Source organism: Arachis hypogaea, chromosome 3 (genome assembly GCF_003086295.3).
Source record: "Arachis hypogaea cultivar Tifrunner chromosome 3, arahy.Tifrunner.gnm2.J5K5, whole genome shotgun sequence".
NCBI classification, from domain to species: Eukaryota; Viridiplantae; Streptophyta; class Magnoliopsida; order Fabales; family Fabaceae; genus Arachis; species Arachis hypogaea.
Window position 1 is genome coordinate 132,651,121 of NC_092038.1, and position 26,815 is coordinate 132,677,935.

The window sequence follows — 26,815 nt, forward strand, 5'->3', positions numbered from 1 at the left end:
TATATGTTAAAAAATATAAATATATATTAAAAATAAATTAAATTATATATATATTTATACATAAATATATTAATAACTGATTTTAATGATTAATTTTAATATACAAATAATATTTTTGAAAAGGAAGATATGGTATGATTGAAAATCTAAACTGCCGTGTGCATCTAAATAAGTAGCTACTCTATCTCAATGTCTTATGCTATCATATCTCAAATTGAGTTTTATAATTTTAAAATATGAAGTAATCAAAGTACAAATAACCCATATTTTAAAGATTACTTAGTACTTAGTGGTATCAATCAATCCAACAATCTTAGATAATGGTATAAATCTTTGTCCCACGCATGCAATGATGTGTCAGTTGGCTTGAGCTGCCACATGACATGTGTACAAAAGAATCCTTCCTACTAAGTCAAGGAATACGGCTTGTTCTTCTCACCAACACCAATGCAGAATTGAGCATTGTGATAGGATAACACACACGACCAGTATTTAAGATTAAAAAAGTATATAATATAAGTAAACAATATGTAAGGTATCTTATTTGATACAGACGGAATGAACGATGATATCCACTATACCAAGCACAATATAATAGTGTATATATTTAAAGTTATTAATAACTCCTAAAACATACCAAAGCATTAATTGGATCATTGACATGTCAAAAATTGTTGTCTTTTTAATGGGGAGGATAATACAGAAAACTCATCACGAGCCATGATTAAGCTTGGACTGAGATCAATCAAAACACGTCTATCATAGCGTACTGCCCCACTTATGGTTCCTTGTATATATATGCTGGTACGATGATATGTATGTGATAGATAATGGAGTTGCTAAATTTGGTTTTGATTCTGCTAAATTAGGAAAGCATTTGTTGAAGTGTTAATTTAAAGGAGAAGTGGGAGACAACAAAATCAGAATGTGAAGGAATAAAATCTCCTATGACTATATAATTCTAAATTCATAATCGCAATCATAATCCTTGTGTTCTTCCATAAAGATAAATAGAAATCATTTATTCTCTTAATAAGTTAATAGGAATTATAGGACCTTCATCTTTGGCTTAAACCTATGATATGATGTACGGACACTAGTATAGAACATAATACGATATGGGACACGTCGACACATGAATTTTAAAATCTTATAAGATACGGTGACACACATACATATAAAATATAAAATATTTTTTAGATAAATCGTAATGATATTTTGATATTTTATTGATATTAAAATATAAATTAATTTTTTTAATTATTTTTAATGTTTTTTTTAATTATATCAAGTATCTAAAATACTTTTTGTTTTAATAAGTAATAATATATATACTATATCTAAATTTATTTTAAGAATATATCTTAAAAATAAGATTGGACACACTGAGACACGTGATGATATTTAAGTGTGTGGGCGTGTCCATAAAAGAATTTTTATTATTTTATTAAGATAAAGTTGGACACAGCAGACACGCGTGTCAGACGAGTGTCGGTGAGTATCGTGTCCAAAATGTGCCTGACACGTGGACACGACAACTCAGCGAAGTGTGCGTGCTTCGTAGGCTTAAACATTTCAAATATTAATTACTTAATAAATAAATAATTCATTTTCTTTCTTTTTTATAGATTTTTAAAATGTCTGGAAATCACACAGACAGACACAATAAAAATAAAATAAAAAGTTAAAATTAAAATACCAAATCCTTTGGTTAGGCAATGATAACATTATTTGGGGCCATGGCATCTTTTGTATACTTTGGAAAGTAGCTAATTTTTCATAGTTTCATATCTTTTATCGATCACCACTTAAAGAACTAGTTTTAGCCATATATTCTATAATCTATATAGCATAAGATTTTCGCTTAAGTGGCACTTCTAAATGATTCGAAATTAAATTATAACATCTTTATGATTTCAGAAACATCTTATTATAATAAGATTGAATACAATATATATAGTACCAAGGAATCATAAAAAGCACCATTTCATGCCAGAACATCGTACAAATAAAGTGGTTAATGACGAAAAACCCACTTAATATTATCATTGTCTGAGTTGGCTCTATGCCTATAAAAATCGAGGTTGCAAATCATTGTTCAAGTAAAATCTAATAAGGGTCATATAGAAGTTAAGAAGTACCTCATGGAAAAGAAAATAATCATGTGCTTGCTTCATTGCTTGTCCATAGTAATGTGTTGCTTGTGTGGCAACTTAGTAACAGTGCATGCAATTGAAACACCAAAATACACAGTGATAAGGTCTGAATCAGATTTCCAAATCAGACTCTATTCTGAATCCACATGGATGTCAGCTCTTGTTCTTCCACCAACTTCCTTCGACAACTCCACCAAAACTGGATTCCACAGGTCTTGTTTCCTTTCTCACTATATATTTTAAGCATCATAAAACAATATAAGAATTATTTTTTAATTTTGCTCTATATTATCGACACTTTTCACATTTGCATTTTGATATGATTCTCACTACAGCAGAACTCTAGGTAGTCGCTTTTATATTATATTTAATATCTATAGACGCCTAAATTTTTATTGTGCAAGTTTGTTACATTTGAAGAAAAATTGCTATATTATTATCGGGACATTGAATTAGATATGGTATCATAATATTTTTAAAGAGTTTTTATGCAAAAGAAGGGCCGTGCAGGTTGTATGAATACATTCACGGTGGCAATTTGAATTCATCGAAACTTGCATTCACTGCACCGGTCTTAACCAGCATGCCCTCATCAGGGGATGACTATGTTGTGAGGATGTATGTATCTGCTAGATTTCAGGGGAAACCGCCACTGCCAAATCAAGAGCTGAAGTTGCAGGTAGAGAAGTGGAAGGCTCAATGCATTGCAGTGAGGACCTTTAGTGGTTTTGCCGCAGATGATAACATTTACAAAGAGATCGAAGCTCTTATAAACAGTGTAAATAGACGGCGCGAAGATGGAAGAAGTTCAGGGACAATACAAGATAAGGGGTCATACACCATTGCTCAGTACAATGGTCCGTCTCATAACACAGGCCGCCTGAATGAAGTGTGGATCAATGTGTCTGGACTTATTTCAGAAGGCTGTCCACCTTCTCAGTGATTCTTTGTGTCGTTCGTAGTGCTTGGAGTTTCTTCTTGTTTCAGTGACATTGTGTTTGGAGTCTGTTTCAGTGTTACTGTAATTGAGTATCTTGCTCTTTTTAGTATTTTCTGTCAATGCGAATAATGCAAATAATGCTCGTGAAGAAAATATGCTTGCTACTTCTAACATTTGGACGACAGTGCTGATATTTTATTATAAACAACAGCTTGGAATTTGTTTAGAAACTTGGAACCTGTAATTTCGTCATACGCATTACCTTTTCAAAAAGCAAACTAAATTAAACTAACCACCATCCGTAGACCTTTGACTAGGAAGAAGAGTATAGGGCAATATAGTATAATTTACATTGTTTTCGCGATTACATGGTTACACGTGGAATTATTTTTTATTCTTAAATATCTATCACTTACATTAAGTATATAAATATAAGCAAATTTGGCAATTCGCAGGTGTACTCAAATTCACAGAAGCTACCTCCCTCCCTAACGTTGGAAGCTTCATGTTGCATGCGATGAACATAGTTGAGGTACATGGAAGTGTAGTGGCTTACATTTGTGGTCTGGTCTGGACAACATAGAGTTTCCCATCCCTGATTACACCTTCAATGTCCTGAGGAGAGCCATACAACTCTTCGATTGCGCTTCCTGCACGAGCAATGCTTGAGAGGATTGATTGTCGAAAATTACCATCTGTTATTAATGGGTCAGATGAGTAATCAAGCACCACTTTCTCCTCCTCGTCCATTGGCACACTGTTCATAGAGGAAAGTTGGTCATAATGTCACAAAACCTTTTTACAGCAATTGAGCAACAAAACAGGGACGAGGAAACTTGATCCTTTTTTTACATCAGGGTTGGTATACCAAAATTTGAAATGTACTTCTTTATTCAGTTATATACTCTTATCTCTACAGAAACTTTTTAAGATAAGCTAATTAAATACCACGTTCAATTAATTTTGAATTCTGCATCTTTAATCCAAGTTTTGGCAGAAATGGTGAATCACTTCATTCAGAATTTGGGATAAAATGAAATAGTTTGGAGGCATTTTTTTCACTAAATTTATGTTTAATTAAATGAAACATCGAAGAAGTGGTATGAAAGGCAAAGGTTTACCTGTCGTAAAGGCCAGCTCCAGCATAACCTTCTAGGTCTTCACCATTGGAATCAGATCGAAAAATAATTGACCGTCTAATGAACAGGCCAATAGGTTTGCTAGGATATCCCAAGATCTAGAGAAGCCCAAAACCATCAGCAAAATAACAAAAAATTCATGCAACAGATGTAGTACCGGTACAGGTAATTTCCCATGTTTACTCTGATTTTCTTTTACTTGATTCATACAATAATGTGATTCTATTGGTGCTAGGTTATTTCCCCATATGCAACACGTTCAAAATGATCTATGTAGTCAATAATGGGAAAATGCTTGATTGTAGTAGTTGTCGTTGTGACATAATCTTAAAAAAGAATGATAACTAAGGGTACGGATTTTACTGAAAAAGAGGGGTCATTAAAAAATTACCTGAGGGGAGTTCAAATCATGTTTTTTGCTTATAAAACTCAAAGCACGTCCGGGATAAGCTCCGACGAGTGTTTCTCCGAGCCCCTTTACCACCTATGTCAAAAAAATTTGACACTTAATGTCTTGCTGCTTTTGTCCTTTCAATTCTTTTTTCAAATAAATATGTATCTTGAAGTGTGTGGAGGCATAAGCTCGAAAACATAAAATCAATTAATTATACCTCAGCATATATTTCTGATGCGTCTCCAGAGGATGGATTGGTTGTGTGGATGACAAAAGCATAGTCCGCATTTATCACTTCCTGTACAAGGACAGCCATGGAAAGATACTCGTGGTCAAGTTTTACTTTTCTTGTGCTGAAGTATGCCCTTTCGTTCCACTTTGAGCCCCAGACCTTTTTGGAGAAACAAGAAAAAAAAATCACAGAGGAGCATTACAAAGATAATTTTTCCTAAAATTTTAAATCAAGTTGAACAAATCATCTTCAATTACAGTCGACATTTGTTTGATCACACATTGCTAAAACTTCCAACTGCAACAATTTGAGAAAATTTAAGTAATTCAATGAGGAAAGAGGAAAATCAACAGAGCAGATTGCTCGTAAAAGTGTACTAGAACTGAGTTGAGCCTAACCAACCTAAAAGTGAACTCTAAGGAAGGGTTGGCCAAGACTTAAGTCTATCTAGTCCTTATCTATAGGCAAGGTGGGACTCTAATGACCTGGAGCATGAAATTTGATTGACTAGACATATAAAGGGTAGACCAATAAGGCAATAACAACAATTAAACATACTTTGATACCATATTACGGAATAGAATAGGAAAAGTCTAGAGGGCCAGCAGTTTTATTGAATGTTGGCCAGCATGTAACCAACAGAGGAAGGTGAGCCATTGGATGAAATTTCACACCAATCTCACACCATCAAATCATCAATGATGGCTAGTTGATGGCTAACAATCACAAAAATTGCTGGCCCCCTAGCATTGCTCTACGGAATATACTTAACCCCAAAAGCTACCTATAGGGGAAAGTTACACATGACTTATAAAAGCTACCTATTACAATGATATTTAATTATATATGAACATATCAGCGAAAGTATGTGATATAATCGATTACATAGTAAAATCTTCTTATAATGACAGTGTATTAAAATTATTCTCTTATTTGTAATTACTAAAGCTAATTATTTTTACAGTTACAAAATGTACACTAAGCATTGACTATTGACTGATATACTGTAAAAAAATTGTCTTATACAAAATTTCTAGTAATTTATTATTTTATTATACAAAAGCAATTTTTCTTTTATACAATCTAAACAAAACATATTATCACAAAATCACTTTTTATTCATCGAAACATTAAATTGAGTTTATCATAATCGATTATAAAAGAAAATCTATTACACTTGAGAAATTTTAGTGAAACAACAATCTCAGTTAAGAAAAATTTTACACACACGTAAGCCTCACCTTTTTTATAGCTTTCCATGCTTGCTCCCAGCGCTGTTCCCCTTCATCACCTGGCCAAGGCATTCCAGAACTCTTCATCTTAGTTTTCAACTCCTCTACCTGAAAATAATATCCAATTAGGTCGGGATATCTATATAAATCAAATAATGCCTTCATGATCTATCAAAAATCAAAAACCAGATTTTCAATAAATTTGTTTAGACTTTCGCATAAGACCTTTCATATTCAAATGAAACTATAATATTCAAAAGAAAGAGATATATTCCTTGTGACATGTAACTGTTATGCCTAATTCTAAAAAGAACATACCAACTTGGATGGTGCATTCAACTCTAAAACAGTTTCACGGATATCCTTGAGAGCACTGAAATCCTCTTCAGTTAACTTCCTTTTGAGAATATTGATCTTATCAGCCACTGCCTGTTAGTTAACATAGCGTCCAAACTTTCATTTAATCATTAGAAATACTAGCATATAATATTAAAAAATGGGTTAAAGTAATAGCTGTTGCACATGCATTTACAAAATTTCAGATATTGATTCCAAACAACAATAAAGGTTCAACATACAAGTTTGCCACTGCCAGAATGCTATCTTAATACACCTAGACTATAATAATAAATGAGTAACATTTTGTCATAAGAATTGAATTTACGATCATAGGGTTCAAATTCAAATTTACTTCTGTTTGTGCCTGCATGTGTATATGTGAAGAAAACCACAAAGCTTGATATAAGAGATAACATGCAGAACCTTATTTGATTTATCGGATAGAACATGTTCAAAAACTCCAAAAGGTATGGCAACCGAGGTAGGAATTCCAATCCAAGAAGGTACTTTTCCTTTTAAATAACCAATGTTACGCGATTTAGCTCCAACCTGGGAAAGCACAGTATTTCACAATGTTATGCTGAAGGTACACAGTAAAAGGAAATTACGTGTCTGGTGTTTGGCCAAATTGATGTCTAGAACCAATAGAGACAATAGCAATAGCAACTATAGCTGTTTAAAATTGATGCTACATTTCTAAAATCTAACCATTTCATTGGTGAATTCCTCAGACGAGATAGCATATCTACCACTAAACTTCTTTCTGACCAAAGATATGGGTGGCACAGAATCACCTTCTTTCAAGTGAGTTGATTTCTTATCAGTAACTTCACCTTCCTTCACCTCACTGTAAGAAATGAAAAATGAATATAATAATAATATGAAATAACAAAAGTGAACAATATAAGAAAGGAAAAAAGAAATCCAAATTTTGGTTCCCTGGTGAGAGAATGAAGAGATTGTTCTATTAGAAGACATTTCATCTCACATAATGTGATATGGGTACAAATGTATGAACCAGTTAAGCATGTTGAAGACTTGAAAGTTGTTCATATATTTATTCATATTATATATCTGTTGCTTGATTTAGGATGATAAAAATTGACATTATAATTAGAATAGGAAGTATATTATTCTTTTGCTGTAAATGAAAGCATTAATCTCAATATAATTCCATGAGGCAGATAGGGTTTTCTACCAAGAAATTGTACATGACTCGGTCTGTTACCTATAAACTACATCAGCTGATGTTGGTTTTAAGCGTAAGAGCTTTCCTTTATTTGCTTGGATGTCACCCAGGATATTTGGATCAAAGCACGTAGCAAAACACACCTGAAAAACTTGAAACCTTAGTGCATATAAAAATCTTTATAGCAACAAAATTTATCATGCATATAAGATTTTTCATTAACCAAACCTGGGTCTTACTCTGTTGATATATCATCAGACAAAATTTTTCTTTATCAACATGAAATATCAACTACATACTTCTCATTGTATTCAATTTTGCTAAGAGGTGGCATGCAAGATCAACATGGTAATTCTTGTATTATTTATTTTTCAAATTTATTATAATCACATTCAGGGGTGGGTTAAGGGATGGTGCAAATATTCAAGTCTTACCATACTGATAATTGGTCAAGCATTAATTTTATTACCATATCAATTCAAGGAATATTAATGATTGGAAGTTGAATCTACTAAAATGAAGCTAACTTGTTTAAGATAATGACCAACTATAAAGTTAAGATCTGGCCTGAGTGCACTAAGCTAACTAGAAGTTTGACCAGTTCCTAATCTTAGAATATTCATTATACGTGACGGCAAATTATTTGGGTTATACACTGATGACGCACCAAATTAGACATAAAATAAACAATTTCATCATTTAATGTTAGCAGCGTTAGATAGTTACAACAATAAACCTGGCTATCCAAACCATTCTACCTTGCTGTTTCTTGCTCGTACAGAAACATGAGATAGGACATCTGGCATGTCGGGTGTCAGCACAGCAACTGTACCATCTGGAATTTCTTCCTCCCCCTTCACACTCTTTGCTACCAAAATGGTCGGCCGCTCATATGATTTGTTCTGAACTGCAAGCAACTCATCCACAACCTCAACATATCCAACTGTTTCAACTGGGCTAATGACCTGCCAGCTGTTCCAGACAAGCTAGAGTTGGATTAGAAGGTTATCACTATCAAACAACTGAAAAGTGATATGACAATATAACATGTAAATCACATTATATTGAAGGAAAAAAAAAATCAGGGAATAAATTTGAAAAGCATGATTCATTCCACCTCCCAAGATTCGCTGTCTTTCTGAGTACAGGATCCAGTCTATTAACAAGAGTAGACAAAGAAGCAGCCGAGCCAGCACGGATAATTTCTTCTGTGAATATTTCCACCTGCACAAGGAAATTTAAGAAGAGAAACAAGGGGGAAAATGGAAAGAAGACAGCATGTAAAATAAATTAAAAGGACATACAGCCCATCTGTCCACGCCTAGTAGTGATCCAAGGTACTCTGCTGATGGTTGTAGAATCTGATGGTATGACTCTGCCTTCTTTGCGAGTGCAAGGCGCGTTCTGTCAAGAACTGATTTTGCATACAATGCCCAATGACTGTCTGTAGTCTTGCACATACTCAAGGCAATATCCCATCCCTTCAAAAGAAGCCCCAAAATAGAAACAATAAAATATTGTGGTGGACATTTTCCATTATCTAAACAAATAGATCATGAACATCAAAATTCTATAACATCACAAGTTACTCAGCACCAGTATTTATACAACACCTGTGATATCATACTATTCTTGTCAGTGTTATGATTAGTGCTTAATTTTGCTCGATGAGTTTATCTATATACTGCTGCTGCTAAATGAACATCCACATTTTTTGTAAGCAATAATCTAGATTATTGTAAACTGTGTAATTGACCAAGGGAGAAACATATTATTAAATAATGAAAAACTATATAAAATAACAAAGGTCATGAAAGAGCTGAGTAACAACCTAATCACACATATATTTATACTACCAACCTCCTTTCTAATTTGGCACCATCTATTATATTTAGCTTGTATCTAAAACAAACAATATGTGTAAAAGAATCAGTCAAGAAACAGTTTTCCTAAAAGCTCATTTAATAGTTTTATATTTAACATGCCCCTCGTGTAAGAGCCCCTTGGGCTTAAAGCATGGGCAATACATGGTCATATCCATAGGCAGCCAAGATTGAACTTTGCATTACTTAATACTTAGTCTAGGCTTTGACATTATGTCAGAAACCAACACTATTCAAAGTTAAGTTGTAGCTGAAGGTTCAAAAATAGGGTGGCCCAGCACATGAAACTCCCCATCAGAGGATGTAGATAAACTTTCCCTCATAAGCAAAGAGGTTGTTTACAGGATTTAAATCCCTGAATTCCAGGTTACAAGACCACAACCTTACAGGGTCTCAAATGGTTTTATGTTTAACACATGCAAAATTCATCCTTACTGTCATGTCATAATATTTCAGATGACAGAACAAAACTAAGTTTTTACAAGCATAACTCTGCACCTTGAAATCATGACGACGACACTAATAAGAAGTTAAGCACAAATAAAATGTACATGAGCTGCAACATCATTATACCTTCAAACAATAGATAAGATCCTCATTGTCATCTGATGAAAGTGCAAGATTTTCCAGGACCAAGGATATGAAGTACATTATTTTCTGCATTGTCCATACATCAAATCAGAGTATTCTTGGCATATTTTAAGTTCATATATATATATGTGTGTGTGTGTCTATATATGGTGAAATCAGCTGTGGCTACTGAATCAATGACTATAGTGGCTATACTTCAACATTAAATAAATACCATAGTAAAAATTAGTAATAAACTTTTCTTTTAATGAATACAAACATCATTCAAAATAAGGTAAAATATTGAATAAATCTCCACGTGTTGTACTCCAGTTTCAAGACCACTCATAGCCACTATAGTTAACAAATTTTCTAGCCACCCTAAACCTCCCCTATAAACTTATTTTGAAATAATACATAAAGAAAATAAAGTTGGCAAGCAGAATTTAAGAACAATTAGGTCCTTAAAATAGGGTCACCTCAGGTCCAGCATTGTTTAACTCCTCATATCCCCTTTCCACTGCTGTTCTAACTGTAGAATCAAGAGCAACATCCAAAAATAGAAGATCTTTCAGACGACTTTGGGATTTACTGAGTGATGGTCTGAGTTCTTGGCGAGCCTCCAGCAAACCCTATTGCAACATATATATTAGAGGGGAAGTCAACATTATATTTTCAACAATAATGAAAGAAAAAAAAAAGAATATGCACTGTATCCAAGCAACATTAACCTCGAGAAGGGGTTCAACATTCTTATCTTCAACGTGTTCCAAGACATACTGAAGTAATTCCTGCTTAGACACAAGTAACAAGTAATTTTCATAATTCAGAAGGCATAACAGCATCACAAACAGTCATATGAAAAGTTAGATAACATTACAGGAAAACCAGAAGGCAAACCAGACACTGGATTTATCTGCACCCCAACCATGAAGCCCTGACCCTGAAGAAAAATAAAGCATAAAGAAATAAAACGAGGATCTGCCAAAATATATACAGATGATACCCCGGGAAGCAGGTGTATTTACAGGGTTGTTACCTCAGCTTTGTAGCCCATGCAATTCGCAATAGCAGATTCAAGATCTGCACCTGAATGAACTGCCTGCATATGATGTAACCAAACCATAATCGTCACTTGGCAAAATATAATCTACAGGTGAGCCAAATGTGTCAAGTAACAAAGAATTGTAGAAAAACCACCAACAAAGGAATGATGAACAAATATTGCAATAATGAGCTCCCCTAAATAATGCAAAGTAGAAACCAAATGATGTGTGCACAGCAACATTTCTCTCATGATCAGACTCAATGTACATGCATCCACATTAGAATATCAACAAGAATATTGCAAAAAAGGAACAAGAAAGAACAATAAAGTGCAACCGTGGAAAGAGAAGAAAAAACAAAAAGAAAGAAGCAAAACAAAAAGCGGAATCGATGCCATATGTATGAATCTAACCTTCAAAGTCCTCATGTAATGTCCTAGATCACGCAGAAGACCTTCCTTTTGATCTCTTCTGAAATTTGGTTCAGAATGGATGGCACGGTCATAGCTTAGCAAACGTTCTTTTGTTATTCCATTGTCATTCAATGTTTTCCAGTAGACACCAACATCAAAGTCATTGTTTATATAATCAAGTAGTGCCTGTAGACATTTACCAAAATAAAAGGTGAGAATGATAAGGCAAGCCACAAGGGATGAGAGAGATCAACACCTTCATTACCTGACAGATAACAACATCATCTGGACTAGTGTTATTGTGCAACTTCTGGTGCCATTCCTCCATCATTCCACCCTTGCAATCATTGTTTCTCTGAAAATCAGACAGAAATATTCAATGTTATTTAAGATCAATATATGACGACAGCAGGGGGAAAAAATCATACATACTTGGATAACAAGGATTTCATCTCGAATTCGCTGTCCGACATCACCTTCACCTCCACGACCAACAGTAGACAAGATCATCCTCACAAGTTCCCGATGCTGTGGATAACTTGCATAAACATCCTGGAGCAAGTCTGTAAGCCTATCCTGCGCTTTACTTATCTCGCTGTTCCAGTAGGCAACAGTACTTGTGATTAGAAAAGGGGAAAAAAGCACAAATTTATGACTAAACCAACCAAATCTAAAGCAGAAAGTCAGATATTCTGATTCATGTTTTCTACTTTCCAGAGGGGGGTTTAAAAATCTCTTTTGTCCAGAAGTGCATATACAAAGTGATAATAAACATTTTTATAGGAAGTTTACCGTGGCTTCACGTTGTAATTTTTATTCCATATGAGCTGCCTCGTAGCCATGAATCTCATCCACACTAAAATACCCGCGAGACCCAGTTGACCAGAATTTTTGGCTTGATCCATCAAATCTGATGCAATGTTAAACCTGGGGGGGAAATTGTATGATTGATCAACCAAGATCCAACTGAATAAACAATATCCTAAAAAATACTTTGGTAAGCACACTAAATTAGCAATGATGCTATGTTAGATGTTGATGAAGGGCAAATTTTCAAGATCGTGTCATGGATTCATTAGAAACAAAATAATATACTAAGGAATCCTCATTCAGGGAAAAATAAAAAGGGAAAAAGGGGGAAGATAAAGTTCATACCGAAAGAGACTAATTATTTGGAAAAGAATCTACACTATGACCAAAAAGCAAAAAAAAAAAAGTGAGAGGAATAACCTAGGAAACTCCCTTTGTTTACCAAATGTATGATTACTTCCTTTCATGCGTGTTTAGGAGAAGCATTATTTTCAGCCATGTTAAGAACATATATGTGTGAGCTAAACCTTTGATGTATGCATGCACATAACAGACATAACTTGGCAGTTATATTTGTGGCCCAGGAATTTGCCTTTAAGGTTACAAGTATGTTTTGGAGATTAAGTATAAATCATAGTGAAAATTTAACATAACGAGGTCATGTTTAGGCAGACAAACATGGTCACATGGGAATTGCAAATATATTCTATTTTGGATTTTTATACAACAAAGTAATTTAAATAGAGGAACAGAGCAAAGGTAATGTGATGTGAGAATAGATTACTAGGTCAAATAAAAATATCACACAAGAGGATCCATTCTCATTGGAGAACCTAGGCCATTTTGCACATCCGTTCCCACAAAGTAATAGCAAATGATTTTCCTAAAGATCCTTGAACGTTGACCATATTCTTGGATTTGATGACATATGATGATAATTCAACAAACCATTAAAAGTATTTACAAGATTACTCACCGATGCATAAAGGACTTTTGTGCCTCGCCTTCCATTTCTGCTATTTTATCCAACAAAAACTTTGCAGTACCCTTTCCATCACCAACATCCTTTCAATGGGGGAAAAATCTTATCAGTTTAGATGATAAGGTTATACAAACCAAGACAGATTGATTAAGTGGAATCTCTGTTAACAGTTTCAGAAAGTGTAACCTTTGTAATCTGCTTCTTCCCACCAAATTCAATATAAAAGTTTGAATCATTGTTCTTTATCCAGTTTCCATCTGACTTTAGGACAAACGGTATTCCTTTAAAAGTATCATCTTCAACCTCTATATCTAAGGATTGGACCTGAAAATTAGATTGATATTATTAGCTTTCTTCATCACAGATCTAAAAATAATAAGAGATTAAAATCACAACTTCAGATTAATTTTGAAGGCACCTCATATGAAGGTTGAGATGAAGAACCAGCTTTAAAAGGTGTTTCAGCGGCCTCATTCATTGTAACAGAACCAGGGGGCAGAGTACTTGCAGGGGGCACCTAAGATGACCATGGTTTTCCATGAGAGGATATATAAAAACAGCAACTTTAACATCCAAAATCATCCCATCAGAGTTAGAAATAACAAACAAATAGCCACAAACTCACCAACCACTCTCCAGGTGTTGTTCTAGATAAGGCCCAGTGAAGTGTAATAGGCATTTTGGAGTCTGTAGCCAGGTGAACCTTTATCTTTCCAGCATCCTTGGTAACAAGGACCTTAAAAATATGAAAGATTATCAAAATTAGGATCATCATCTAAAAGAAAGAAGGACCCCCTTAAGAGAAAGAGATGACAAAGGAAGAAAACATCAATGTGATCAAAATGTCTCACCAGAAGATCATCATCAGCAAGCTTGTATATTGTCTTATTCAAAACAAGACCCTTATCATGTTCTTCCCTTTCCTTGGCATACCTTTCAATTACTCTCAGGGCCTTTGGAGTTTGTTCAACAACACTTTCAGAGACACTTTTAGCATCACTTTCAGCAATGTTTCTGTTGATCAGCTGTGTTAAGTCTCTCTTTTTCCGTTGTATTCTTTCAACACGAAAATACTTTTTCGTTTTCAATTGCTTGGCAACTTTAGTTTGTATCTCTCCTTTGATAATCTTCTTCTGTATCTCTTCCAGAGAAGAGCCCTTATCAAGTTCAGCTAGTAATTCTCTTCTTGCTTCCTCAAATTCCAACTACGTCAATTGCAAACATTGATTGCAGAAAATTTAATTAGATACAGAAAGCAATAAAATGGGAATTATAATTTTGACAATATAAGTAATTAATAATCAAAAGAAAAAAATGTAAGATTAAAAAGGATATTATAAAGTTACAAGTTGTTGTTCTGGGGAGTAGTTAGGCTTCCCAGCTTTTTCCCAACGTATATAAGCTTGAATCTGTACAAGTTCATCAGGGATGGTCTTTGTTTCTGAAACAGAAGGCTTTGTTTCTGAAACAGAAGGCTCCTTTACTTCAGTGGAATCAGTTTTTTTGGTTAGCCTCTCACGGAGGTCTTGTATAGAAGTACCTCTAGCTACTTCTTCCTGTAGTTCACGTCGAGCTGCTTCATATTCCTCCTGACATAATACGGGTAGAAATCAAATACAGGTAGTAGATGGGCAGACAAAATGTATTAGTTTCAACTCAAGCATAGTAAAAGCCATGGACCATATAGTGTGGATTTTGAATACTAACACCTCAAATTAAAGAAAAGAATTGTGATTATCAAATTCAAGCATGTGGAGCCATGGAGGGCTTTCCCTCTCATGTTGCTGAAATATCGAAAAGTGATGCTGTATAGATATCTCTTGGCTATTGTATGGAGGACTTTCTATCCTCCATATCCTTGTATTCCTCTCCATCTTAGTGATATTATTATTTTACCAAGAAAAGAATAAATAAATAAATAAATCGGCTATGTGCATATCTGCTTCATTGCTGACCTTCTCTTGCTCTGGAGTGTACAGCTGTTTACCCTTTCGTTCCCACCTTAGGTATGCTTGAACCTGTACAAGGTCTTCAGGAACTGAAACTTGTTGAAGTATCTTGTCCTTGACTCCTAACTTGATGTGAAAGTTCTCACCATTGTTTTTATACCTGTGTGTAGAAGAAAAAAGGATGATGTTCAATATCACAATCACAATAACATTTCGAGTTCAATATTGCAGAGAAAACAAGCAATACTATGTAATGCGCACCATTTATTCTGAGCTTCGTCAAGTATAAGGAACTCAATAGCTTGTGCAGCAGGTTCATCAATTTCAATTTTAAGGAAGGATGCTGAGCCAGACTAATAAGAGCAAAGTAATAGTAAAAAAAAAATCAAATCTATAAGTCAATCAGAATCCTGGAAAGTGAACGGTAAACCTTTTCACTCTTCTAGTTATTAATGGAAACTCACTTTCACAAAAGGTGTTCTAAGAGCTCTGTTCTTGTAATTTTTAGTTCCATCTGGGCGACGAGAAGGAAGTACCCACTTCCTAGAAATAGGAAATAAGTATAAGTGGACAAAATCTTCCTCAAGTAACAAGATCCACTACATGTTATTACTCAATAGTCCAACTACCTAAAACAATAGAGGAACAATTACTAAACATACCCTTGACCATCACAAATAACTCCCCAATGCAAAACCAGAGAGCCACTACTACTTGAAACCTGAATATCTACTACTGTTGCACCTTCTGCTGCTGCAGAGCTAACACCAACCTGCTCCATCAATCACGAGCATCAATTAGCTGACAGATTACTACATTACATTCCCGTATTTATTATTAGTAAATAAAACTCAGTAGTTTGGGGCAGTTGTCTACCTGCAATTCGACATTTCCTTCAAGGTTGAACTTCCCTGAAAGCTGATCCATGGCCAAAAATGAGTCAATACTCAATAACATTCAATTTCAAATAAGCACATCCTACTGTCTCAGACAAAAGATATACAACACTGGCACTGTAAGCCAGTTCTTGTTATGCCTTAAGAATCAGCTGTTCTCACCTAGGGGCTAACCTTTTGCTTGAAAAAAATTGATCAAGATTGAAGAGTCTTCTCCTGAAGCTAAATATAACCAAATCTTATTTTTTGAATACTTTTAACAACATGCTTCGGCCTTTACATCACGCTTTAAAAACAAGAAACATGCCTACTTCTTTTCCCACACGTAAAAGGTAATCTGAGCTTACACCTTAATTGCAGAATTGCATTATACTAATAAGTAATAACAACGCCTCAGCATCATATAAAAAAAAAAGTGAAAATCACATTTACAATAAAAATAACATAAAATCCGAACGATGTAGCCACAAGGAACATGGTTCAATACTTCAGTAATAAGTGCTTATATAGGATACCTGAGAAGACGGATTGGTGGTTAACACAGCGCGTGGAATAACCGCTTGATGCCTGAGCTTTCCCATAGCTAACTTGCGTTTCCTGGCACAGAGCCTGTTCCCTCGGAAATTTGTCGAGAGGAGAAGCTTCTTCGGTGGATACGATCCTTTATTGGCGTTCCAAGCTTGGAATAAAGAGTTTGAAGAACCAGCCTTACTTTGATACTCCGAAACCGCTTGACAAAGCAGAGTCTGGTGGAATATACTATGGCTCACACTGTTGCTCATATTCGTGGATCCACTTCTTCCTTCTCCTTATGCTACACAAATCCAAAAAAAAACTCATGATCAACACGCCATTAATCAACGCAGATTATAGATTACACAACAAGATAACTAGAATTAGTAATTGCTGAAATCAACAATCAGCTAATATCGAACGTAAATCAATCAGAAATCGTAAAAATGCAGCGATGCGAAGAAAAGAAGGATTCAAGTTCGTGAAATGGAGTGGAGACGGAAAGGAACCTTGTTGAAACAAAGCTTCTTCAGCTGGAAGCCTGGAACTGTATGAGATCGGAATCGTGTGAGATAATGAGAGAGGTGCGAGGAATGGAGAACGCGAACGAAGAAGACAAAGAAGATGATGATGATGATGACGACGACGACGTGGCGAAGGGGAGAGTTTATTTTTTGTTCGCGCTTTGGAATCAGAATTCAGATTTCAGAAGTGTGATTGTGTGAATGAATCATGGATGAATGATAGCTGTTGGTTCGTTCACTCGCTCGCTCTCTTCAGTACTTACACTCCGAGATACTAATATCAACGGCGACTGACACGTGGCGGGAAATGATTGCATAGGGATCAGGCGTGGTGGGTAATCACGTGCCTGTCCCGTGGAGACTCGGCTCGTTTTCAGAGAGGATACTTTCTAATTGTTAATTTCCGATTTTTTTAGTAGTAACTTTTTCTTCATCCTTGATCTCCCCTTACTCTTTTTGTTTATTTTCGAAAATACCATTCCTCCTTTGATATTTTGTTTGATAGTTCACTGCTTTAATTTCTCATAATCATGTATACTTTTTCTTTTTCTTTTTTCACAATTATTATTGACCTTCGTTAGTTGAAATCCTAGGAGACATAACATATAAGTCATTAATAATATGGAAAAGTATAGGAATCTGGAAAAAAAATGAATATATTTCGTAAGAAAAGTTTAATTATTTGGATTGTTATTTTTTTTTATCAAAGATAGAGAGACTCGAACCCATAACTTTTTAAATAAATATAGAAAAATTATGTCATTTGAATTATAATTCATTGTTAATTATTAATTATTTTGTTATAACAAGAATTTAAAATTATATATAAATATAGACAAATATGTGTTAATAATTTTACCAAAAATAGAAATGAGACTCGAACCCACAACCTCTAAAAAAGGATAAAACTATAATAGAGGCATTTCGAGAAATATTTTTTTATATTTATGAAATATTTTTGTTGGTTTTTAAAACTGAAGTTCAAATAATTTATTTAAAAGAATATTCAATTATATATGACTATTTGGTTTTTTATAATTTTTTTGTTTGACAAATTAAAAATTAATTCATCACATATTAAAATTATATTTAAAAATTTATTATTGATCAATAAATTATTATATTATTATAAATATAAAACAAAATTTAAATTTTATTTACTTAAATAAATTAATAAATTAATTATTAGATCAACCTAAAGAGTTAGCTATATATGAGTATAAATATGACTGTTTTCTTTATCTTAAAAACAATAATAGAAAGTTGAAATCTACCCTAATACAAACCGTCACTGTATAAAAGTCTTTTAAAATTTTATGTAAATAACAAAAATGTTATATTATTACAGATTTACAGTAATAAAATATTTTGGTTTGTCTATACTCTATTGGCTTATGTTATACCAATTTTGTAGTTTCATGCACTTGATCGACCCCACTTTGGTAATTTTAAGAGACCGCTTTTCTAGATTCCGAGTATTTGAAGGATCGAAGATGCATAGATATTTGATAAAATATTATGTGATCAATTCCATCGTACATTTATTTTACACATGATTAATTATGACTTTGAATCACTGAATCAAAGGTCGTATTCAAATATCTTATCCGTCACTGCATTATTATTTATACTCAATTATTAATTTATTATCTTCTCAAGATCAATAAAATCTTAATTCAACACGCTGGCAAATATTTCATTTCATTTTTGGCCGAGAATGACAACTTCCAAAAAAACTACTATTAAAAACTATAAAAACAAGTGTCATCATATAAATGAATATCATATAAACAGAAGTATATCGTCTGATCTTTAAAGTAAAACCGTTAATTATTATTACTTTATTAGTATATATAATATATTAATATATATGTTTATCAATCATCACGGAGAAAATGTGGGATGCAAACAGAATTAGGTGTAAGCATTACAAAAGGTACACAGTGGTGTTGAAAATGAAGAGCTTTCACAAGTGAGGAGCTGGAAAATAAAGCAAAGTTGATAAGAACACAAAAATGGAAAAAATTATTTGTGGTTAGTCACATGAAAACGGACGGTAGCAAAACATTAAGATGAGAGACACTTACCCAACCACACAAGCAAAGCCAAACTCATTTGTTAACTTTATTTTTGTTGAGGTATGGCCTTGGGGTTGTGATTTTGTTTTATTTGAATCCCTTTTAATTTGCGACGAATTGTGTGTGTTTGTATTTCAGTTTGTAAACAAAAATTTGCATAAAATTAATTTTACAAATTTGATTTTAATAAAAAATAAATTTGTGTTAAAGTGATTTAATTATTGTACTTTGATTCTTGAAATCTTGAAAAAAGTAATCATGGATATTTGAATCGCTTTTAATTTGCGGCGAACTGTATCATAAGCATCTTGATTGTTTGTTCATTGACTCATTTAAATCATACTGAATTATTTTAGATGCTCAAAAACAGCCTAAAATGGGAAAGAGGATTGAAGAAGAAAAGAATCCTGAAATAAGTAACTTTTCTTTCTAGAGAGAAGGAATCCAAAAATAGTATTGAGAAGATGAATGAATATAATTGATACAGATATTTATAATGCAATCATGTAGTTGTAGAATGCAAGTCACCCATATGAAAAATAATATACCCGACACATGGATCGGGCCGATTTTAGTTAGATTTGGATATGATTCTAAAATTTTATTGAGTTTATTTTTAAACAATATATTCATTTTTAAATTAATTCAAAATAAATATGTTTAAATTGAGTTAGTTCAATATATAATTAATGTATACTATTTTGGTAATTATATATAACAAATTAATAAAATTTTATATTTGAATATTAAATTTAGGATAAAGCAAAAATAACAATATATAGTATAAAAATATAATACTTTATTACTAATCTTACTACAAAGTATGTGTTTTAATTATGAAACATGACTTTTGGCTAAGTCAAGTTTACCAGAAGTATAACTTGAACTCGATTTCAAAAATAACATAAATACAAATGATAAATCTAAACTTGACAAAAATAAATTTTGGATTCGACTAAATCTTGAACACCTTTATTGACAAGTATTTTTCGAATAAAATTTTCAAAAATTAATACTACATGATAAAGTTATGACAAAATCCATTTAAAATACATTTGGCATAATTGATTAAATTTCATTAAAGGAGCCTAAATATTATTGGAACTTAATCTAAACGGGAGTAAAAAAATTTTTAAATAAACATTTTAGATTCCAAATGTGAAGTTGTAAATGAAATGACTTATACATGTGAGAATTTTCTAGGCTTCGTTTTCCGCCCTAACTTAAAATAAAGTTCAATTAGAAGTAGTGTATTTTTGTTGAGCTAGCTCTCATATACAAATGTTTTTTTTAAATGAAAAGAAAATTCAGGTTTACACGTTTAGATAGAATTCTGCTAAGTAGAACGGGAGTGCAAATAATGTAAATAACGGGCTGCACTCTTAGGTTCAAATGCACTCTTAGGTTCAAATGACTAAGAAAAAAGAATCCTAACTTAATTATTCATTTATAATTTCACTTTCACATTTTATCTCCATTAAATCTTAATTTCATCCTTTCCAACGCCATCACCCCCGGTACCGTCATCCACCGTCATCGGTCACAAAGTTTTTATGTACTGCTGCATTGTGTCTTTACAGTGCACCGCCGCATTGCGTCTCTACAGTGCACCGCCGCTCCACCTACATGGTTTGTCGTTGCTACCTCTCCCTCCACGTTGTGCCGCCGCGTCTCTTCCTCTTACCTCACATGCTGCTGTTCATCCGCTTTTGAAGCTTCAAAGCGGGACCTCTTCCTCTACCTCGTCGTGCTGGAATATTCGTTCTATCACTGTTCCAACGCTGCATCTCTGGCCAACCCTCCACGTCGCGCCGTCGAGTCTTCCCTATTTTCCACCATGTGTCACTAGTATTCATTCACTCCATTAGTATACAATAGATTAGTATATAGTATACAGTTAGGATTTTATGTTAATGAGTGTTAGAGTATAATTAGGATTAATTAGCATCAATTATAATTATTTAGCATATCTGTATATTTATTATAGGATATTACACTTTTATTACTTTGATTCTTCTAGCATTTATATATAGCCTTGTATATTTTATTATTTTTCAATTCACTAAACAATAGACGACCCTTTCTTCAGATTACTCTCTTGTTTCTAACATGGTATCAAGAGCATAGGTTTTTTTTTTCCAAGAAAAATCATTCCTAGCCTTTCATGTTTTCTTCTTCCGACAACCTCTTTGTACCTATTTTCGATCTCTTTCCCAATGTTTTCCTTTGTTAGTGACCACCCCATTCTCTTCGTCTTGTCGTCCGAAGTCCAACGAGCCCAACCACGTCGCCGGAAACGCCCTAATGCGCTGCCACGTGCCGCCGTAAGATCCTTACCCGCCATCACCTCTTCTTCATTCTAGACGCATCCAGAACTGTTGATCTGCATCCCAAATCAATGCTCCAAAACTGTCCACATGTCGAAGACACATAGCTTCAATCAACCCGCGCTCCACATCCGCGCTCTAGCTTACTGTCGTGTCATCCTTAACGTGTTTTTTCCTCCAATTTAACGTCGCCACGTGTCTTCTTCTGCTGATGTGGCTGCTGACATGGCAGACAATGGGACCCTCTCTAAGATTTTTTGGGGAGTTTTTTTTTCCGATTTGCCCTCTGTTTTCTCGATTTCTGTCCCGATTTTGCAGTTTCTTCTCTCTTTCGTCTTTGTCTCTACTATTATGAAAAAATCGGATATTTTTCAGCCTATAGACAGGCAGGGGTAAATTTTGCTAAAATTGTCATCATTTTTGTCACCTACTCCCAGATTGCTCCTCTATTGAATGTTGAAAGTGCAAGCATAAAGGACATATTGGCTTTAATTTCTCAATATTGTGTTGCCATTATTGCAAGCTCTCAGGACATTTAATTATTACATGTCCTACTCGTCCACCACATTCTAATCAAATCAAGTATCATTTTCGTCCCAACTTCTCCAAAAATGTGCCTGCTTCTGCTGCTGCTGCTACTGAATCTATCAGATATGCTTCTCTCAACCCATCTTCTGTCTCTCTATCTGATATTACGTCTCTTTTTAAGTATCTTCTCTTCTCTTCTGGTAATACTCCTGCTATTTTTTCCACTCCTCCAGGTAATTCTAAATGGTATTTGATTCCGGTTGCTTTCATCATATGTCTCCTTTATGTCCTCTTTTTCTCATCTTTGTCTACCACTACAAATGCGCCATCTGTCAACACTGTTGATGGTTCCTTCTTGCATGTGACATATAAGTGTTTTATTTCACAGTCAAATCTTAATCTCCCTAATAGTAATTTTATTCCAAAATTAAACTTTAATATTATTTCTGTTGGTCAACTTGTTGATCTCAATTTTGATGTCAATTTTTCTATTTCTGATTGCCGCATGCAGGATCATCGGACGGGACAAATCATCGGAACTGGGTGTAATGTCGGAAGGTTGTTTGAACTTGAGAATCTTCATATTCCTCATACGTCAAATCTCTATGTTTTTTCTTCTCCATCTACCTTTTACTTGTGGCATCACCGTCTTGCCCACGGTTCCTTAGAAAAATTGCATTCTCTTGTGTCTAACAGTGTTTTAGGCCAGATTGATAATGAGTCTTTTGATTGTATTTCTTGTCAAATTGCAAATCAACCAGCTTTATCTTTTCACAATAATTCATCTCTTGCTTGCTCTTCTTTTAATCTTATCCACTTTGATGTTTGGGGCTCTGCTCCTACCACTTTTATGGGAGAGGCTCAATATTTTGTAGTTTTCAATAATGATTATTCACGCTTTACTTGGTTTATTTAATGATTAATTGCTATGAGCTGCCTCAGATTTATATTAACTTTGTCACTATGATTAAAACTTAGTTTTCTAAAGTCATTAAAGTTTTTCAACATGATAATGTTGTGGAATACCATGACTCCAAACTTTTAAATTTTCTTGTTGAACATGGTACTTTGTTTGAGTTTTTTTGCCCTAGTACGTCTCAACAAAATGGACGGGTTGAATGCAAACACCATCACATTCTTGACTCTATTCGTGCAATGCTTATTTCTTCTGTATGTCCTGAGCGTACTTGGGGTGAAAATGTTCTCACTGTTGTCCATGTTATCAATAGACTTCCTTCTTCTGTCATTTGTAATATTACTCCCTTTGGCGTCTTTATCATACTTTTCCAGATTACAATTCTCTTCGAGTTTTTGGTTGTGTCTGTTTTGTTCTTCTTCAGCCTCATGAACATAGTAAATTTGAACCTCGGTCTCGCATGTGCTGTTTTCTTGGTTATGTCACTGAACACAAGGGTTATCATTGTTGAGATCCTCTCTCTAGACGTATTTGTATCTCTCGCCATGTTGTATTCTGGGGGCATTACATGTTTTCTAGGTTCTCTTTATTTGAGTTCATTCCTCCTACTCAGTTACCATTTTTCAATAACCCAAATGTTAATCTTTTTTCGAGTGATGATTCTAGAATTTCTATCTCAAGTTAACCTCTCGAGCCACATACTTTTCCGCCTTCGCCTTCTGCCGACGATTCCAGACCGAACGATGATCCTACTCCTGCTGTCATGCCTCCTCCTTTCCATTGTTCTTATAGAATAAGAAATCCACCTCCTCATCTTCTTGATTATCATTTTTTTTCTACTATTTTTCATCACCATGAACCTAAGTCATTTCAAGAAGCCTCCACAAATTCAAATTGGTAGCAAGCAATATAGGAAGAAATTCAGGCACTTGAAAAAAGCACACACTTGAGACTTGGTTGATCCTCTTTCTGATCACAAAATTGTGGGTAGTAGATGAGTATAAAAGATCAAGAGTTGCTCTGATGGTTCTATTGACCGTTATAAGGCACGGTTGGTTGCTCAAGGATGTACGCAAGAGTATGGTATTTATTATGAAGAGGCTTTTGCTCATGTTGCTTGTCTCACATCTGTTCGCGATCTCCTTGCCATTAATGTCGTCAAAAATGGTATCTCAGTCAAATGGATGTGAAGAATGCATTTCTTAATAGGGATTTGAAAAAGAAGGTCTATATGAAACCACCATCGGGATATCCTTATCCTTCTAGCAAAGTCTGTCTCCTTCATAAGGCACTTTATGGTCTTAAGCAAGCTCTTCGTGAATGGTTTGACAAGTTCAGTACCATTATATGTAATCTCGATTTTACTTGTAGCCTTTATGATAATGCTCTCTTTATTTGTAAAAGTAAATGTGGGGTTGTTCTTTTACTTTTGTATGTTGATGACATGATCATTACTGGAGACGATGTTGATGGTATCTCTGATCTTAAAGCATCCCTTCACAACCCTTTTGAGATGAAATATCTTGGTTCTCTCAGTTATTTTCTTGGCCTTGAAGTCATTTCCTCAGATGACGACATCTATCTCTCTCAAGCTAAGTATGCTTCTGACCTTCTTGCTCGAGCCGGATTACAGATAGTGGCACTAAGTCTATTCCTCTTGAGCCTAATGTTCGGTTTACTCCTATGGATGGCTCTATTTTGGATAACCCAACTCTTTATTGACAGTTAGTTGGAGGTCTTGTCTACTTGACTGTCACACAACCAGACATTGCCTATCCATTTCATGTTCATAGCCAGTTTTTGTCAGCTCCTCGTACTACTCACTATGTTGCAGTTCTTTGCATTCTTCGCTACATTAAAGGTACTCTATTTCATGGTCTTCACTTTTCTGCCCACTAATCCTTAACTCTTGAGGCGTACTCAAATGCTAATTGGGCTGATGATTCAACTGATCGTCGTTCTACTAGTGGTTATTGTTTGTTTCTTGGTGGCTCTCTCATTTCCTGGCGAGCCAAAAAATAAACATTCACTGCTCGATCAAGCACTGAAACTAAATATCGTGCTCTTGCTGACACCACTGCGGAGGTTGTCTCAATTCATTGGCTTTTCGAAGACTTGGGTGCCCCTCAGTCGTCTCCAACTGATGTTTATTGTGACAACCGTAGTGCTATTCAGATTGCTCATAATTATGTTGTTCATTAACACACCAAATACATTGAGATTGATTGCCATTTTGTCTGACAACGTCTCCTTATTGATGTTGTTCGTCTCGTAGTTGTTGGGACTCTGGATCAGACTGCTGATATCTTCATGAAAACTCATCATTCTACTCGCTTCTGGACTCTAGTGTCCAAACTCAAGATGGTACCTTTAACTCCCACTTGAGTTTGAGGGGGATGTTAGAGTATAATTAGAATTAATTAGCATCAATTATAATTATTTAGCATATATGCATATTTATTATAGGATATTATGCTTTTATTACTTTGATTCTTCTAACATCAATATATAGCCTTATATATTGTATTATTATTCAACTCACTGAATAATAGACAACTTTTTTTTTCAATTTATTCTTGTTTTTAATACAGAAGATGTTTCTTTTCACTGCCATTATCAAAAACGGACACAAGAGGTTGCGCCCTTCTTCTTTGCAGAATTCGCCGTCGACTCCGAACTGCCTTGGCGACACCAGCAAGCAGCAAATCAGTGAATTGGAAGGGTTGTCAGTGGAGGGACACAGACAAACCGGGCAACAACCAGACAAGGATAAGCAAGTCTCAGGGGGATATGATGGTGGATCTTCATCATCTCGTTAGGGACTTCAGCTGAGGTTGGTCCTTTTTACAATACAATTATTTTATGGATTATTTAGATTTAAGTTTTCTATTTTGGAATATTAGAGGGGCCTCTAATAAATTGGCCCGGGTTCATAATAAGGAGTTAGCGAATAAATTTTACCCTACTTTTTTCATTCTGTTTGAAACCCATATTGCTTTTGAGATGATGAAATATTTTTGGAATAATCTAGGTTACCAGGGTGTTGGTATTGTTGAGGCTAATGGTCATAGTGGGGTATCTGGGTTCTATGTTCTAATTCAAATATTTCTGTGAGAGTATTGAATATAGTTGATCAATGTATCAGTTTTGAAATCACTATGGGTAATACATCTAGTTACTGCAGTACGGTGTATGCTAATTCGCATATACATCGGCGTAAAGAACTGTGGGGTGACTTGACAAAGATTGCTAATATGATCCACAGACCTTGGATTGTGTTAGGGGACTTTAATGATGTTCTGTTGCAGAGTAAAGTTAGATGGGGCAGTTTAGACTTGCCAGAGCAGAACAATTTGCAGAAACATTGGAGGATTGTGGGCTGTTTGATATGGGGCTATTGGGAGAAGATTCACTTGGTACAGGAAGGTGAAAGGTAGGGTGCAGGTGGCTAAGAAGCTTGATAGAGTAGTCATCAACCAGGACTGGTGACTAATGTTTCCGGAGGCTTATACTGAGGTGCTGGCGCGCCTTCACTCTGATAATTGCCCGTTGTTCACTAGGTGCAAGACGGCAGAGAGGGCTACCAAGGGCCATCGTCCATTCAGATTCCAAGCTGCATGGATGACTCATCCTCCTTTTAGGAATGTTGTTGATACAGCTTGGAATAGAGGAGCTCCGGATGTAGTCAAATGTTTGCTGGAGGTTCAAAAAGATGCAACTAGCTTCAATAAAAAGGTTTTTGGCAATATTTTTTTAAGA

At 34.6% G+C, this 26,815-nt stretch overlaps 2 protein-coding genes across 2 annotated transcripts; one reads left to right on the plus strand and one right to left on the minus strand.

Annotated features, from left to right (window-relative positions):
• Positions 1 to 2,004: 2,004 nt before the first annotated feature.
• On the plus strand, positions 2,005 to 3,326 carry LOC112791760 (uncharacterized). The gene is made up of 2 exons (XM_025834714.3): positions 2,005 to 2,368; positions 2,667 to 3,326. The coding sequence occupies exons 1-2, from the start codon at positions 2,145 to 2,147 to the stop codon at positions 3,097 to 3,099; spliced, it is 657 nt and encodes a 218-aa protein (XP_025690499.1). The 5' UTR covers positions 2,005 to 2,144; the 3' UTR covers positions 3,100 to 3,326.
• LOC112791759 (alpha-glucan water dikinase, chloroplastic) lies at positions 3,315 to 17,612 on the minus strand. Its single transcript, XM_025834713.3, has 34 exons — positions 17,193 to 17,612; positions 16,686 to 16,984; positions 16,151 to 16,192; positions 15,937 to 16,046; positions 15,739 to 15,817; positions 15,536 to 15,627; positions 15,281 to 15,434; positions 14,672 to 14,914; positions 14,177 to 14,530; positions 13,951 to 14,061; positions 13,744 to 13,842; positions 13,512 to 13,649; positions 13,320 to 13,408; positions 12,326 to 12,460; positions 11,966 to 12,128; positions 11,799 to 11,888; positions 11,534 to 11,719; positions 11,114 to 11,176; positions 10,955 to 11,017; positions 10,806 to 10,865; positions 10,554 to 10,706; positions 10,078 to 10,161; positions 8,926 to 9,102; positions 8,739 to 8,845; positions 8,380 to 8,593; positions 7,661 to 7,764; positions 7,141 to 7,279; positions 6,856 to 6,981; positions 6,412 to 6,522; positions 6,103 to 6,201; positions 4,847 to 5,020; positions 4,627 to 4,719; positions 4,218 to 4,333; positions 3,315 to 3,853 (listed from the first exon to the last, which is right to left on the minus strand). The coding sequence occupies exons 2-34, from the start codon at positions 16,950 to 16,952 to the stop codon at positions 3,649 to 3,651; spliced, it is 4,440 nt and encodes a 1,479-aa protein (XP_025690498.1). The 5' UTR covers positions 16,953 to 16,984; positions 17,193 to 17,612; the 3' UTR covers positions 3,315 to 3,648.
• Between the last annotated feature and the right edge of the window lie 9,203 nt (positions 17,613 to 26,815).

What these genes read in the sequence shown, in the direction of transcription:
- LOC112791760 (XM_025834714.3), top strand. Translation starts at nt 2,145, where the DNA reads ATGGAAAAGAAAATAATCATGTGCTTGCTTCATTGCTTGTCCATAGTA. An exon ending in ACCAAAACTGGATTCCACAG is followed by an intron (nt 2,369 to 2,666) that starts GTCTTGTTTCCT and finishes AGGGCCGTGCAG; the next exon opens with GTTGTATGAATACATTCACG.
- LOC112791759 (XM_025834713.3), bottom strand. Translation starts at nt 16,952, where the DNA reads ATGAGCAACAGTGTGAGCCATAGTATATTCCACCAGACTCTGCTTTGT. An exon ending in ACACTCCAGAGCAAGAGAAG is followed by an intron (nt 14,915 to 15,280) that starts GTCAGCAATGAA and finishes GTATTATGTCAG; the next exon opens with GAGGAATATGAAGCAGCTCG. An exon ending in ATGTTGAACCCCTTCTCGAG is followed by an intron (nt 10,707 to 10,805) that starts GTTAATGTTGCT and finishes ATGTTGCAATAG; the next exon opens with GGTTTGCTGGAGGCTCGCCA.